This window comes from Procambarus clarkii, chromosome 73 (assembly GCF_040958095.1).
Source record: "Procambarus clarkii isolate CNS0578487 chromosome 73, FALCON_Pclarkii_2.0, whole genome shotgun sequence".
Taxonomy (NCBI): domain Eukaryota; kingdom Metazoa; phylum Arthropoda; class Malacostraca; order Decapoda; family Cambaridae; genus Procambarus; species Procambarus clarkii.
In genome coordinates this window covers 20,190,190-20,208,177 of record NC_091222.1, presented here as the reverse complement: position 1 = coordinate 20,208,177, position 17,988 = coordinate 20,190,190, and the positions used below count along the sequence as shown (strand labels likewise).

General features: G+C 49.0%; 4 protein-coding genes across 4 annotated transcripts; all 4 read left to right on the top strand.

The window, feature by feature from the left end:
• The first annotated feature begins 5,421 nt into the window (after positions 1 to 5,421).
• Positions 5,422 to 10,068, top strand: LOC138356628 (uncharacterized). Its single transcript, XM_069312817.1, has 4 exons — positions 5,422 to 5,764; positions 8,089 to 8,556; positions 9,513 to 9,805; positions 10,051 to 10,068. The coding sequence occupies exons 1-4, from the start codon at positions 5,422 to 5,424 to the stop codon at positions 10,066 to 10,068; spliced, it is 1,122 nt and encodes a 373-aa protein (XP_069168918.1).
• Positions 10,069 to 10,589: 521 nt separating this feature from the next.
• LOC138356627 (uncharacterized) lies at positions 10,590 to 12,892 on the top strand. The gene is made up of 2 exons (XM_069312816.1): positions 10,590 to 10,938; positions 12,693 to 12,892. The coding sequence occupies exons 1-2, from the start codon at positions 10,590 to 10,592 to the stop codon at positions 12,890 to 12,892; spliced, it is 549 nt and encodes a 182-aa protein (XP_069168917.1).
• Positions 12,893 to 13,351: 459 nt separating this feature from the next.
• LOC138356626 (uncharacterized) lies at positions 13,352 to 13,684 on the top strand. Its single transcript, XM_069312815.1, has one exon. It carries the CDS (start codon positions 13,352 to 13,354, stop codon positions 13,682 to 13,684), a length of 333 nt encoding a protein of 110 aa, XP_069168916.1.
• A 204-nt stretch (positions 13,685 to 13,888) lies between these two features.
• Positions 13,889 to 15,363, top strand: LOC138356625 (uncharacterized). Its single transcript, XM_069312814.1, has 2 exons — positions 13,889 to 14,449; positions 15,238 to 15,363. Exons 1-2 carry the CDS (start codon positions 13,889 to 13,891, stop codon positions 15,361 to 15,363), a joined length of 687 nt encoding a protein of 228 aa, XP_069168915.1.
• Positions 15,364 to 17,988: the final 2,625 nt, after the last annotated feature.

The window sequence follows — 17,988 nt, the reverse complement described above, 5'->3', positions numbered from 1 at the left end:
ACATAAAAAAATGGAGATACTTGTGAAAATATGAACTGAATGGGACTGTGAACATTTGAAGAACATGGAGTGAACACGGATGAGAATACGAAGAACACAGTGAATATAGAGAAAATATGCAAATACAGTACGATTATTGAAGGTTTGGATAAGTTGGGGATGAGAAGGTAAGGGAGGGAAAGGGTAAGAGTTAAGCTGGAGACGGACTTGATTGAATATATTTATGTCTGATGATCTAAGGCTGAGGAAATGGAAACTTGGCTAATGGCCAGATTAATTTTACTACGTTAGAAAATAAGGTGATTTTAAATCTCAGGGTGATTTAGTTGGAAAATAAAGAACTTGTACAAATGAACTAAGCTGGGGCACAAGAGTTGAAACTTGATAACTGAACTGGTTTTTATTTACTATGTCTGAAAATGTAGTTGGGTGTTTAAATCTATGGGGGATTTGGACTGATAGTAATAAATTTACATGAGTGAACTTGGACAGAGGACAAGAGCTAGAGTTTTATATTTGTTACTTCATATTTACTATGTCTGAAATACAGAGGGTAAAAATTTCGGGGAAATTGATGGTTTATTTACAAGGACTTGAGGGTGGAAGAGGGTGGGGGACAAGAGCTGGAGCTCAGTAACTGACTTGATCTTATTTACTAACTTTGAAGTACGTCTGTTTAAAATTTCAGGGGGATTGGACTGCTAGTAGCGAAAATGTGGTCTCTGTCAAATTTGGGTCTTTAATTGGACTCTGATTAATTTCGATAATGAACTGGACTCTGAATATTTTGGCATAAAGTAGACTCTGGCGAATTTTGCTAGAAAACTGGACTCTGATGAATTTCGATCAAGAACTGGACTCTGATGAATTTTGCTAATAAAGTAGACTCTGGCGAATTTGAGCATAAACTGGACTCTGATGAAATATGAGCTTAAAACTGTCTCTGACTAATTTTGCTCACAAAGTGGACTCTGTTCATTTTTAGGTATAAAATGGTCTCTGATGAAATATGAGCTAAAACTGTCTCTGACTAATTTTGATCTCAAAGTAGACTCTGGCGAATTTCTGTTGATAATTGGACTCTGATGAAATATGAGCTAAATACTGTCTCTGACTAATTTTGCTCACAGAGTAGACTCTGACGAAAATTGGGTATAAAATGGACTCTGTCAAATTTTCGCAGATTACAGGACTCTGATGAAATATGAGCTAAAACTGTCTCTGACGAATTTTGCTCTCAAAGTAGACTCTGTTCATTTTTAGGTATAAACTGGACTCTGTTGAAATATGAGCTTAAAACTGGGCTCTGTTCAATTTTGGTCTTTACAGGTGAAATAGCCGTAAATGGATATAAAACTAAATGTTATGGCTAAGTTGTACGTTTTCCTTAACAAAACGTCTAAGACAATATTCTCTGAAAATGCTCTTTGAAAATGTGTGATTGAAAACAGGCAAAGGTCGTCCATAGAGTTTACCTGGAAATGCTGTGACACAAACACGATTTTTTCTAAAACTTTTCATTAAGATTTTCCTACTTATTTTCATCATAAGAACTTTTAACAAATTTCTAAAGTCTCGGAAATTATTTTTTCACACAAAGAAATCCTTACCTCCAAATCTGTGACTGCCCAAATTCCCCTGAAAAATCATAAGCCACACAGACGAATTTCTAAATTTACCTGAAAACCCTGTGCCACAGACACGAATTTTCGATGTTGAAAACAGGCATAATATGTCCGTAGAGTTCACCTGGAAATGCTGTGACACAAACACGATTTTTTCTAAAACTTTTCTTTAAGATTTTCCTACTTATTTTCATCATAAGAACTTTTAACAAACTTCTAAAGTCTCGGAAATTATTTTTTCACACAAAGAAATCCTTACCTCCAAATCTGTGACTGCCCAAATTCCCCTGAAAAATCATAAGCCACACAGACGAATTTCTAAATTTACCTGAGAACCCTGTGCCACAGACACGAATTTCTCCCAGAAACAAAAATTCGTCTGTGCGTCTTACACCCCTCTACTACTGTGGACACCGTCTCTGTGACTGTGGACACTGTCTCCGTGACTGTGGACACCGTCTCGGTGACTGTGGACACTGTCTCCGTGACTGTGGACACCGTCTCGGTGACTGTGGGCACCTTCTCCGTGACTGTGGACACCGTCTCCGTGACTGTGGACAACGTCACTATGAATGTGGACACCGTCTCCGTGACTGTGGACACCGTCTCTGTGGACACTGTCTCCGTGACTGTGGACACCGTCACTATCACTGTGAACACCGCTACTATCACTGTCGACACCGTCACTATGACTGTGAATACCATCACTATGACTGTGAACACCGTCACTATGACTGTGGACACCGTCACAATGACTGTGGACACCGTCGCCGTGACTGTGGACACCGTCACCGTGACTGTGGACACCGACACTATGACTGTGGACACCGTCTCCGTGGCTATGGACACCGTCTCCGTGCCTGTGGACACCGTCTCCGTGGCTGTGGACACCGTCTCCGTGCCTGTGGACACCGTCTCCGTGACTGTGGACACCGTCACTGTGACTATGGACACCGTCACTATGACTGTGGACACCGTCACTATGACTGTGGTATTATAGTCTGTGGGTTGGTTGGTGTTGTCGTCGTTGATCCTTCTCTATGGACAACCCAACCCACAACTCGGTAGAGTGCTTATACCTCACTAGGAGATAACCCTTGGCGCTCCTGGCTCTTGGAGAGGGGCTCAACGTCACACGTTTAGGGGATGCGGCTCCAACACTCAACCTCGTTGTCACGTGCACACACCCACTCGAGCCGCTGTGACTCCCCACTCTCTCCTTAGGTGATATGATCTCAATCCCCTATGACTTACTAGTATTACCTCCTACCCTGTCCACAGCAGTGGTTCTTGGTTCTTTCTCTCTCTCTCTCCTTCTTTACTACCTCCTGGGAAGCCTCACTAGGACAAGGGCAAACACCGGCAAATTGGAATACATTTACTGGACAGAGCACATACACAATACATACACACATATAATAATAATGAATCCTATACTCTATACTATTACAATCAGGTTGCTCTCCAACACAACCAGAACTCTACTATCAGCTTATCAAGTGGTATCCTATCTCCTGGTTCACCACCTGATACTATCAACCTCCTCAAGTTGATCAAGTCTACATACACTGTTGCACCATCAGCAAGAGAATATATATATGTATCTATAAATGTGTACAAAGAAAATCAGCATATGAATGCAATAACATATATCAATATAAATATTCATTGATACACAACAATGATCAATCGATCACCCTATCAGCCCTAGAACACATACATCTGTAGGTAATCAAGCCTACGACTGCAACTCTAAACTTCAGAATAAATCACTCCTTGACATAAGAATGCAAACAACCACTCACCTCTCACTGCGTCTTGCACACTAATGACAACCAAACACTATCAACTCCCTACAAGTAATCCACCAGAACTTCCCTTCCACCTCTGGAAGTTCACTACCCTGATATCTTCAGGTTCTTCCGGGCTTCACTACCAGGATCCTCTGCAGCTCCTTCAGGCTGCTATCATGAAGTTTCCTTGAGCAACTACGGTGCTTCACCCTTCTGCTAGGTTCCTCCACAGCTCCCTTGGCTGCTACACCATGAAGTTTCCTCGAGCAACTATGGTGCTTCTCCACCTCTACAGAAGCACTTGACACTCCTCTTCACTGCTTCTCACAGCTCGAGGTCCTCTGCTTCACTACCTTGGAGTCTCATCAATTACTTCATCTATGCTGGCTTCGAAGTTCTCAGCAACTTCTTCCCCCAAAGACAAACCTGCAACCCATCGACACTCCAATAAAATTGTTTCCCTTTAACACATAACACAAATAATCACACAATATGTTTGCCTCAAACCTCTATCTGTCCTCTACATACAGTGAGAGTGGACTCCCCCGTTTTGGGCGGGTCCATACTCCACCTCGCCCGGCGGCGGTCCTCACTCGCTGGGAGGATCTTCCTCCGTCAGGAGCCGGGCTCCCTCAGTCGTCTGTCAGAGCTCAGAGGGGACGGACGTCGCTCCGTGTTCCTCCCTCTTCACTCTCCTATTTCAGGCTTTCTGCCTTATTAAAACATGTCTAACTTATAAATAAACATTGCTACTATCAGGCACACGACCAACTACAAGCAATCACTATGAACTGGCGTATATCATGCTTACCACAGATCGTCTGGTCGAGGGCGCTTCTCCCTCTGACGGCGTCTGGTCACGGCGCTTCCACCGCCCACAATAATGCCTCTTGGCGATTTAATATCTGCTCGTCGACCAGGACTTGAGACCACAACGTTCCCAGCTCGATTCCACAGGTGGTACGTCTGCACACTTCTCTTCTCTTCGAGATATATCACTAGGGGTTCCCTTCTGACGGGAGCTCGAACGGAGCGCGGCTTTCCCCTGCGATGTCTGGCACTCAAGTGAGGTCAAAGCCCCTCCAGAAGCGAGCCTCACGCCTCCAGCAAAATGTCCACATCTCCTAGCCAGTCATTTATCTGTTTTCTTCTTCATTGCCCATAATCTTAAATTGTTATACATATCCAACCAGCCATTTTACATATGGGTTATCACCTCAATATCTGCTAGACGTTCTAGTTAGGTCAGGCTTGATGAATAACTCTCAAGGAGGGAGACTCGTTTCTCCTGTAGGCTGAGATCATAACATGTGGACACCGTCTCCGTGACTGTGCACACCGTCTTCGTGACTGTGGACACCGTCTCCGAGACTGTGTACACTGTCTCCGTGACTGTGGACACCGTCTCCGTGACTGTGGACACCGTCTCCGTGACTGTGTCCGTTTGGACACCGTCTTCGTAACTGTGGACACCGTCACTGTGACTATGTACACTGACTCCGTGACTGTGGACATCGTCTCTGTGACTGTGGACACCATCACCGTGACTGTGGACACTGTCTCCGTGACTGTGGACACCGTCAATATGACTGTGGACACCGTCTCCGTGACTGTAGACACCGTCACTGTGGTTGTGGACACCGTCTCCGTGACTGTGGAAACCGTCTCCGTGACTGTGGACACCGTCACTATGACTGTGGACACCGTCAATATGACTGTGGACACCGTCTCCGTGACTGTAGACACCGTCACTATGACTGTGGACACCGTCACTGTGGTTGTGGACACCGTCTCCGTGACTGTGGAAACCGTCTCCGTGACTGTGGACACCGTCACTATGACTGTGGACACTGGTAATGACTGTGGACACCATCAACGTGACTGTGGTCACCGTCTCCGTGACTGTGGACACCGTCTCTGTGACTGTGGACACCGTCATTATGACTGTGGACACCGTCACTATGACTGTGGACACCGTCACTATGACTGTGGACACCGTCACTATGACTGTGGATACCATACCTATGACTGTGGACACAGTCTCCGTGACTGTGGACACCGTCGCTATGAATGTGTACACCGTCTCTGTAACTGTGGACACCGTCTCCGTGACTGTGGACACCATCACTATGACTGTGGACACCATCACTATGAATGTGGACACCGACTCCGTGACTGTGGACACCGTCACTTTGACTGTGGGCAATGTACCTGTGACCGTGGACACCGTCACCGTGACTGGGGACACCGTCACTATAACTGTGGACACCGTCTCCGTGACTGTCGACACCATCTTCGAGACGGTGGGACACCGTCACTATGACTGTGGACACCGTCTCCGTGACTGTGGGCACCGTCTTCGTGACTGTGGACAACGTCTCCGTGACTGTGAACACCGTCACTATGACTGTGGACATCGTCTCCGTGACTGTGCACACCGTCTTCGTGACTGTGGACACCGTCTTCGTGACTGTGGACACCGTCTCCGTGACTGTGGACACCGTCTCCGTAAATGTGGACACCGTCAATGTGACTGTGTCCGTGTGGACACCGTCTTCGTAACTGTGGACACCGTCACTGTGACTATGTACACTGACTCCGTGACTGCGGACATCGTCTCCGTGATTGTGGACACCGTCTCCATGACTGTGGGCACCGTCTCCGTGACTGTGGACACCGTCTCCGTGACTGTGAACACCGTCACTATGACTGTGGACATCGTCTCCGTGACTGTGCACACCGTCTTCATGACTGTGGACACCGTCTTCGTGACTGTGGACACCGTCTCCGTGACTGTGGACACCGTCTCCGTAAATGTGGACACCGTCAATGTGACTGTGTCCGTGTGGACACCGTCTTCGTAACTGTGGACACCGTCACTGTGACTATGTACACTGACTCCGTGACTGCGGACATCGTCTCCGTGATTGTGGACACCGTCACCGTGACTGTGGACACCGTCTCCGTGACTATGGACACCATCACTATGACTGTGGACACCGTTAATGACTGTGGACACCGTCTCTGTGACTGTGGACACCGTCACTATGACTGTGGACACCGTCAATATGACTGTGGACACCGTCTCAGTGACTGTAGACACCGTCACTATGACTGTGGATACCGTCACTGTGGTTGTGGACACCGTCTCCGTGACTGTGGACACCGTCTCCGTGACTGTTGACACCGTCTCCGTGACTGTTGACACCGTCTCCGAGACTATGGACACCGCCTCCGTGACTGTGGACACCGTCATTATGACTGTGGACACTGTCACTATGACTGTGGACACCGTTACTATGACTGTGGACTCCGTCTCCGTGACTGTGGACACCTTCACAAAGACTGTGGACACCGTCACTATGACTGTGGACACCATCACTATGACTGTGGACACCGTCTCCGTGACTGTGGACACCGTCACTATGAATGTGGACACCGTCTCCGTGACTGTGGACACCGTCACTATGGCGGTGGACACCGTCACTATGACTGTGGACACCGTCTCCATGACTGTGGACACCGTCTCCGTGACTGTGGAGACCGTCTCCGTGACAGTGGACACCGTCTCCGTGACTGTGGACACCGTCACTATGACTGTGGACACCATCTCCGTGACTGTGGACACCGTCACTATCACTGTGAACACCATCACTATGACTGTAGACATCGTCAATATGACTGTGGACACCATCACTATGACTGTAGACATCGTCAATATGACTGTGGACACCGTCTCCGTGACTGTTGACACCGTCACTATGGCTGTGGACACCGTCACTATGACTGTGGACACCGTCTCAGTGACTGTGGACACCGTCTCCGTGACTGTGGAGACCGTCTCCGTGACTATGGACACCGTCTCCGTGACTGTGGACACCGTCACTGTGGACACCGTCACTATAACTGTGGACACCGTCACTGTGACTGTGGGCACCGTCTCTTTGACTGTGGACACCGTCTCTTTGACTGTGGAAACCGTCACTATGACTGTGGACACCGTCTCCGTGACAGTGAACACCGTCTCCGTGAGTGGACACCGTTACTATGACTGTGGACACCGTCTCCATGACTGTGGACACCGTCTCCGTGACTGTGGACACCGTCACTATGACTGTGGACATTGTCTCCGAGACTGTCGACACCGTCACTAGGACTGTTGACACCGTCTCCGTGACTGTGGACACCGTCACTATGACTGTGGACACCGTCACTATGTCTGTGGACACCGTCACTATGACTGTGGACACCATCTCAGTGACTGTGGACACCGTCACTATGACTGTGGACACCGTCATTATAACTGTGGACACCGTCACTATGACTGTGGACAACGTACCTGTGACTGTGGACACCGTCTCCGTGACTATGGACACCGTCTCCGTGACTGAGGACAACGTCACTATGACTGTGGACACCGTCACTGTGGTTGTGGACACCGTCTCCGTGACTGTGGAAACCGTCTCCGTGACTGTGGACACCGTCACTATGACTGTGGACACTGGTAATGACTGTGGACACCATCAACGTGACTGTGGTCACCGTCTCCGTGACTGTGGACACCGTCTCTGTGACTGTGGACACCGTCATTATGACTGTGGACACCGTCACTATGACTGTGGACACCGTCACTATGACTGTGGATACCATACCTATGACTGTGGACACAGTCTCCGTGACTGTGGACACCGTCGCTATGAATGTGTACACCGTCTCTGTAACTGTGGACACCGTCTCCGTGACTGTGGACACCATCACTATGACTGTGGACACCATCACTATGAATGTGGACACCGACTCCGTGACTGTGGACACCGTCACTTTGACTGTGGGCAATGTACCTGTGACCGTGGACACCGTCACCGTGACTGGGGACACCGTCACTATCACTGTGGTCACCATCAATATGACTGTGGACACCGTCTCCGTGAATGTGGACACCGTCACTATAACTGTGGACACCGTCTCCGTGACTGTCGACACCATCTTCGAGACGGTGGGACACCGTCACTATGACTGTGGACACCGTCTCCGTGACTGTGGACATCGTCACTATCACCGTGAACACCGTCACTATCACTGTGGACACCGTCACAATGACTGTGAACACGGTCACTATGACTGTGGACACCGTCTTCGTAACTGTGGACACCGTCACTATGACTGTGGACACCGTCTCCGTGACTGTGGGCACCGTCTCCGTGACTGTGGACACCGTCTCCGTGACTGTGGACACCGTCACTATGTGTGTGGACATCGTCTCCGTGACTGTGCACACCGTCTTCGTGACTGTGCACACCGTCTTCGTGACTGTGGACACCGTCTCCGTGACTGTGGACACCGTCTCCGTAAATGTGGACACCGTCAATGTGACTGTGTCCGTGTGGACACCGTCTTCGTAACTGTGGACACCGTCACTGTGACTATGTACACTGACTCCGTGACTGCGGACATCGTCTCCGTGATTGTGGACACCGTCACCGTGACTGTGGACACCGTCTCCGTGACTATGGACACCATCACTATGACTGTGGACACCGTTAATGACTGTGGACACCGTCTCTGTGACTGTGGACACCGTCACTATGACTGTGGACACCGTCAATATGACTGTGGACACCGTCTCAGTGACTGTAGACACCGTCACTATGACTGTGGATACCGTCACTGTGGTTGTGGACACCGTCTCCGTGACTGTGGACACCGTCTCCGTGACTGTTGACACCGTCTCCGTGACTGTTGACACCGTCTCCGAGACTATGGACACCGCCTCCGTGACTGTGGACACCGTCATTATGACTGTGGACACTGTCACTATGACTGTGGACACCGTTACTATGACTGGACTCCGTCTCCGTGACTGTGGACACCTTCACAAAGACTGTGGACACCGTCACTATGACTGTGGACACCATCACTATGACTGTGGACACCGTCTCCGTGACTGTGGACACCGTCACTATGAATGTGGACACCGTCTCCGTGACTGTGGACACCGTCACTATGGCTGTGGACACCGTCACAATGACTGTGGACACCGTCTCCGTGACTGTGGACACCGTCTCCGTGACTGTGGAGACCGTCTCCGTGACAGTGGACACCGTCTCCGTGACTGTGGACACCGTCACTATGACTGTGGACACCGTCACCGTGACTGTGGACACCGTCTCCGTGACTGTGGAGACCGTCTCCGTGACAGTGGACACCGTCTCCGTGACTGTGGACACCGTCACTATCACTGTGAACACCATCACTATGACTGTAGACATCGTCAATATGACTGTGGACACCGTCACTATGACTATAGACATCGTCAATATGACTGTGGACACCGTCTCCGTGACTGTTGACACCGTCACTATGGCTGTGGACACCGTCACTATGACTGTGGACACCGTCTCCGTGACTGTGAACACCGTCTCCGTGACTGTGGAGACCGTCTCCGTGACTATGGACACCGTCTCCGTGACTGTGGACACCGTCACTGTGGACACCGTCACTATAACTGTGGACACCGTCACTGTGACTGTGGGCACCGTCTCTTTGACTGTGGACACCGTCTCTTTGACTGTGGAAACCGTCACTATGACTGTGGACACCGTCTCTGTGACAGTGAACACCGTCTCCGTGAGTGGACACCGTTACTATGACTGTGGACACCGTCTCCATGACTGTGGACACCGTCTCCGTGACTGTGGACACCGTCACTATGACTGTGGACATTGTCTCCGAGACTGTCGACACCGTCTCCGTGACTGTGGACACGGTCTCCGTGACTGTGGACACCGTCTCCGTGACTGTGGACACCGTCTCCGTGACTGTGGACACCGTCACTAGGACTGTTGACACCGTCTCCGTGACTGTGGACACCGTCACTATGACTGTGGACACCGTCACTATGTCTGTGGACACCGTCACTATGACTGTGGACACCATCTCAGTGACTGTGGACACCGTCACTATGACTGTGGACACCGTCATTATAACTGTGGACACCGTCACTATGACTGTGGACAACGTACCTGTGACTGTGGACACCGTCTCCGTGACTGTGGACACCGTCACCGTGACTGTGGACACCGTCTCCGTGATTGTGGACACCGTCACTATGACTTTGGACACCGTCTCCGTGACTGAGGACAACGTCACTATGACTGTGTACACCGTCAATATGACTTTGGACACCGTCTCGGTGACTGTGGACACCGTCTCCGAAACTGTGGACACCGTCTTCGAAACTGTGGAGATCGTCTCCGAAACTGTGGACACCGTCTCCGTGACTGTGGACACAGTCTCCGTGACTGTGGACACCGTCATTGTGACAGTTGACACCGTCTCAGTGACTGTGGACACCGTCACTGTCACTGTGGACACCGTCACTATAACTGTGGACACCGTCACTGTGACTGTGGGCACCGTCTCTTTGACTGTGGACACCGTCTCTTTGACTGTGGAAACCGTCACTATGACTATGGACACCGTCTCCGTGACAGTGAACACCGTCTCCGTGAGTGGACACCGTTACTATGACTGTGGACACCGTCTCCATGACTGTGGACACCGTCTCCGTGACTGTGGACACCGTCACTATGACTGTGGACATTGTCTCCGTGACTGTGGACACCGTCTCTGTGACTGTGGACACCGTCTCCTTGACTGTGGACACTGTCACTATGACTGTGGACACCGTCTCCATGACTGTGGACACTGTCTCCGTGACTGTGGACACCGTCACTATAACTGTGGACACTGTCTCCGTGACTGTGGACACCGTCTTCGTGACTGTGGACACCGTCTTTGTGACTGTGGACACCGTCTCCGTGACTGTGGACACCTTCTCCGTGACTGTGGACACCGTAACTATGACTGTGAACACCGTCTCCGTGACTGTGGACACCGTCTCCGTGACTGTCGACACCATCACTATGACTGTGAACACCGTCTCCGTGACTGTGGACACCGTCTCCGTGACTGTGGACAACGTCACTATGACTGTGGACACCGTCTCCGTGACTGTGGACACCGTCTCCGTGACTGTGGACACCGTCTCCGTGACTGTGAACACCGTCTCCGTGACTGTGGACACCGTCACTATGACTGTGGATACCGTCTCTGTGACTGTGGACACCGTCACTATGACTGTGGACACCGTCTCTGTGACTGTGGACACCGTCTCTGACTGTAGACACCGTCACTATGACTGTGGACACCGTCTTCGTGACTGTGGACACCGTCTTCGTGACTGTGGACACCGTCTCTGTGACTGTGGACACCGTCTTCGTGACTGTGGACACCGTCTCCGTGACTGTGGACACTGTCTCCGTGACTGTGGACACCGTCTCCGTGACTGTGGACACCGTCTCAGTGACTGTGGACACCGTCTCTGTGACTGTGGACACCGTCTCCGTGACTGTGGACACCATCACTATGACTGTGAACACCGTCTCCGTGACTGTGGACACCGTCTCCGTGACTGTGGACACCGTCTCCGTGACTGTGGACACCATCACTATGACTGTGAATACCGTCTCCAATGACTGTGGACACCGTCTCCGTGACTGTGGACACCGTCACTATGACAGTGGACACCGTAACTATGACTGTGGACACCATCACCATGACTGTGGATACCGTTACTATGACTGTGGACACCGTCACTGACTGTGGACACCGTCTCCGTGACTGTGGACACCGTCACTATGACTGCAAACATCGTCTCTGTAGATGTGGACACCGTCACTATGACTGTGGACACCGTCTCCGTGACTGTGGACACCGTCTTCGTGACTGTGGACACCGTCTCCGTGACTGTGGACACCGTCTCCATGACTGTGGACACCGTCTCCGTGACTGTGGACACCATCTCCCTGACTGTGGACACCATCTCCGTGACTGTGGACACCGTCTCTGACTATGGACACCGTCTCCGTGTCTGTGGACACCGTCACCGTGACTGTGGACACCGTCACCGTGACTTTGGACACCGTCAACGTGAATGTGGACACCGTCACCGTTACTGTGGATACAGTCTCCGTGACTGTGGACACCGTCACCGTGGCTTCGGACACCTTCTCTGTGACTGTGGACACCATCATTATGACCGTGGATACCGTCACTAAGACTGTGGACACCGTCTCCGTGACCGTAGACACCGTCACTATGACTGTGGACACTGTCTCTGTGACTGTGGACACCGTCTCCGTGACTGTGGACACCGTCATTGTGACTGTGGACACCGTCTCCTTGACTGTGGACACCGTCACTATGACTGTAGACACCGTTAATATGACTGTTGACGCCGTCTCTGTGACTGTGGACACCGTCACTATGACTTTGGACACTGTCTTTGTTACTGTGGACACCGTCTCTGTGGCTGTGAACACCGTCTCCGTGACTGTGGACACCGTCTCCGAGACTGTGGACACAGTCACAGTTACTGTGGACACCGTCACTATGACTGTGGACACCGTCTAATTGACTGTGGACACCGTCTAATTAACTGTGAACACCTCACAGTGACTGTGGACACCGTCACAGTGACTGTGGACACCGTCACAGTGACTGTGGACACCGTCACAGTGACTGTGGACACCGTCACAGTGACTGTGGACACCGTCACAGTGACTGTGGACACCGTCACAGTGACTGTGGACACCGTCACAGTGACTGTGGACACCGTCACAGTGACTGTGGACACCGTCACAGTGACTGTGGACACCGTCTCTGTGACTGTGGACACCGTCACTGTGACTGCGGACACCATCTCCGTGACTGTGGACACCGTCACAGTGACTGTGGACACCTTCACAATGCCTTTGGACACCGTCACAGTGACTGTGGACATCGTCACAGTGCCTTTGGACACCGTCACAGTGACTGTGGACACCTTCACAGTGACTGTGGACACCGTCACAGTGAATGGACATCGTGACTATGACTGTGGACACAGTCACATTGACTGTGAATACCGTCACAGTGACTGTGGACACCGTCACAGTGACTGTGGACACCGTCACAGTGACTGTGGACACCGTCACAGTGACTGTGGACACCGTCACTGTGACTGTGGACAACGTCACTATGACTGTGGACACCGCCTCCGTGACGGAGGACACCGTCTCTGTGACTGTGGATACCGTCTCCGTGACTGTAGACACCGTCTCCGTGACTGTGGACACCATCTCCGAGACTGTGGACACCGTCACTGTGACTGTGGACACCGTCACTATGACTGTGGTCCCGTCTCCGTGGATACCGTCTAGGTGACTGTGGATACCGTCTCCGTGACTGTGGACACCGTACCCGGGACTGTGGACACCGTCTCCGAGACTGTGGACACCGTCTCCGAGACTGTGGACACCGTCACTGTGACTGTGGATACTGTCACTATGATTGTGGACACCGTCTCCGTGACTGTGGACACCGTCTCCGTGGCTGTGGACACCGTCACTATGACTGTGGACACTCACTATGACTGTGGACACCGGTACTGTGACTGTGGACACTGTCACAATGACTGTGGACACCGTCTCCTTGTCTGTTGACATCGTCACTGTGACTGTAGACACTGTCACTGTGGACACCGTCTCCGTGACTGTGGACACCGTCAATATGACTGTAGACACCATCACTGTGACTGTGGACACCGTCTCTGTGACTGTGGACACCTTCTCTGTGTCTGTGGACACCGTCTCCGTGACTGTGGACACCTTCTCTGTGTCTGTGGACACCGTTAATATGACTGTGGATACCGTCTTCGTGACTGTGGACACTGTCACTGTGACTGTGGACACCGTCACTATGATTGTGAACACCGTCTCCGTGACTGCGGACACCGTCTCCTTGACTGTGGACACCGTCACTATGACTGTGGACACCATCTCCGTGACTGTGGACACCGTCTCCGTGACTGTGGACACCGTCTCCGTGACTGTGGACACCGTCACTATGACTGTGGACATCGTCTCCGTGTTTGTGGACACCGTCTCCGTGACTGTGGACACCGTCTCCGTGACTGTGGACACCGTCTCCGTGACTGTGGACACCGTCTCCGTGACTGTGAACACCGTCTCCGTGACTGTGGACACCGTCACTATGATTGTGGACACCGTCACTGTGGACACCATCTCCGTGACTGTGGACACCGTCTCCGTGACTGTGGACACCGTCTCCGTGACTGTGGACACCGTCACTATGACTGTGGACACCGTCACTATGACTGTGGACACCTCCGTGACTGTGGACACCGTCACTATGACTGTGGACACCGTCTCCGTGACTGTGGACACCGTCTCTGTGTCTGTGGACACCGTCTCCGTGACTGTGGACACCGTCTCTGTGACTGTGGACACCGTCACTATGATTGTGGACACCGTCACTATGACTGTGGACACCGTCACTATGACTGTGGACATCATCTCCGTGACTGTGGACACCGTCTCTGTGACTGGGGACACCGTCACTATGATTGTGGACACCGTCACTATGATTGTGGACACCGTCACTATGACTGTGGACACCGTCACTATGACTGCGGACATCATCTCCGTGACTGTGGAAACCGTCTCCGTGACTGTGGACTCCGTCTCCGTGACTGTGGACACCGTCACTATGACTGTGGACACCGTCACTATGACTGTGGACACCGTCTCTCTGACTGTGGACACCGTCACTATGACTGTGGACACCGTCTCTGTGACTGTGGGCAAGGTCCCTGGGACTCTACACGCGGGTGACTGGAGCCCCCTGAGGCGTGGGAAGGTGATGAGGCTACGTACTAACCATGACTAAAAAGATGACTGACGTTCAAAATTCTTCAGGTGCCGCTGACGTTCCCACGACAAGTAGTTATACGTCAACCGGTCCTCAGCGGTTCACAGATCCTGATTAAACAAAATAATACTAGGAAAATGAGTGTGGTCTTACATGTGGGTGTAATCCACTGAGAAACATTTAACAGCTTCCCCGTTAATTGCGTGAACCTAGTTGCTAGTTAAACGTGACTCCATCTATGAATTTTTTTTTTCGAAAATATACGTCACAGGCTGGAAAAAACAATTATATCATACCAAAAATCTTTAAATTCTGCCTAAAACCAGCGCAGCCAAAAACCTCAATAGCTTATTTTTTAAGACTTTTTTATTGCTAGGAAATCATTTTTGTAATAAATAATTGTTTTTAATGGATGAGTAAATTGACATCAGACCAATTTAAATTGACCGCCAAGAACAAAAATACAGTTGCTCTGTCGAAATTAATCAAAATATATTGTCATGTATAGATATACAGAAATCGTCAATATAAGAAAGGCATAAATAAATCTCAAATGTAAACAGTAAATTATTTGAAAAAAAATTATATATATATTTATACATAATATATATATGTTGTACCTAGTAGCCAGAACGTCGTACTCGGTCTACTATGCAAGGCCCGATTTGCCTAATAAGCCAAGTTTTCCTGAATTAATATATTTTCTCAAATTTTTTTCTTATGAAATGATAAAGCTACCCATTTCATTATGTATGAGGTCAATTTTTTTTATTGGAGTTAAAATTAACGTAGATATATGACCGAACCTAACCAACCCTACCTAACCTAACCTATCTTTATAGGTTAGGTTAGGTTAGGTAGCCGAAAAAGTTAGGTTAGGTTAGGTAGGTTAGGTACTCGAAAAACAATTAATTCATGAAAACTTGGCTTATTAGGCAAATCGGGCCTTGCATAGTAGGCTGAGAAGTGCGTTCTGGCTACTAGGTACGACATATATATATATATGCGCGAACAATCCTGAATGGTCCCCAGGCATATATGCAACTGAAAACTCACACCCCAGAAGTGACTCAAACCCATACTGCCAGGAGCACTATGCAGCTGGTGTACAGGGCACTTTACCCACTCGACCATCACGACCGGACAAAAGCTGATGGTACCCAAGGCTATTTCCCCCATCGTTTAGCTTTCCCAAACGAACAATCGTTTCCCAAACAATGAAATTGGGGAGAGTTTACAGTACCCTAAGATATTTTTGGATTGTTCGTTTGGGAAAGCTAAACGTTCGTTTTATAATAATGTCTCCAAAGTGAAACCAGAAATTAGAAACTCATTGGTGGTACCTTATGCGATGGGGTTGGAGAAACTTTCCCCAGTTTTTAAGAACCTTAATATCAATTTGGTGTTCAGTAATAATACGATCAAGTCTAATTTAATAAAAAAAAGTCCCCTGGTACTGCAGGTTGTGTGTATTCGATTCCCTGCAATGATTGTGAGTCTGTGTACTTTGGAAAAACAGAAGAATCCTTACAATTACGTATGTCCCAACATGCTTATAGTGTAAGAACTGCCCAAACGTCTAATGCTTTGTATCTACACACAAGTTTGTGTGATCACACTATTAATTGGGATGGGGGGAAAAGCATTGCCAATTGCAATGGCTTTGTGGAACGGAATTTAATTGAGTCTGCCCTAATTAGTCAATATCCAAATCTTCTCAATGTTAGTACTGGTATGTACAAACTTGACCCAGTTTTAAGTTACAATATTGCACAACAGTTTAAGAAAAAACTATGATAGTTATATTGTATCATAAAAATATTATTTTAATATTTTATGTAGGTTCAATGACGTTGTTTCTATAAGCTTTTATTCTTACCGCTTAAATCCCTCTGACTACTCTAAGCTAATCTATACCTTTTTCTGGTTAATTCTTCCCCAAGGAGATGGTGGTCAGGTCTAGTGTCTGCCTCCACTCTCTCTCTGTAGTTTCTTTCAGTCAGGTGTTGACAAAGGCCCAGATCGGCCGAAACGTTGATCTCTCTTTCCCATTTCTCTGTGGATTTTCCGCATATATATATATATATATATATATATATATATATATATATATATATATATATATATATATATATATTATATATATATATATATATATATATATATTGTTACGATAATCTCCTTCAAGAGAGATTTGGCCTGCTCTTTCCTATCGTCATGTTACTTCAGTACATCTACAACATCTAGATACTACAAGCAAGTGTAGTACATATTGAGTCAAATACGTTTTGCCAGGCGCAAACGTATCAGACACTCGCTCTCCACCTCCCCCCTCCATCGTCGCCGATCACAAAACTACCATTTCCAGCCTGCCCGCTTCTGATTGGTGATTCAACGTCTGCTCCACTGCACCTCTGCACCTCAGTGCCATCTACCTATCCCATGTCTGGGCCTGCGCCAGCCATTGGAGTTAGAATATCCTGTGCTCTCAAGCTGAAACAACCCTCTGATGTACGCTTTGTCTATTAGTGGATGTTCTCAGCCAGCGCTTTATTCTCAGCACCTGTTAATTTCATTTTTGTCTTTTATCCATTTTAGAGTAACGTCACTACTATATTATTTTATGTTATCTTTTGAATTTATAATCTTGTTAATTTGCACTGTACATAGCCAAGGATTTGTCTTATTCAAAATTTGTTTTAAATTTAATTAAAGTTTCATTGTTCATACTATTTGTTTTGCCTTACTTTGCCACAGGACACAACAGCTACGCAGTCATCTTTTTCTTTTAAATGTGA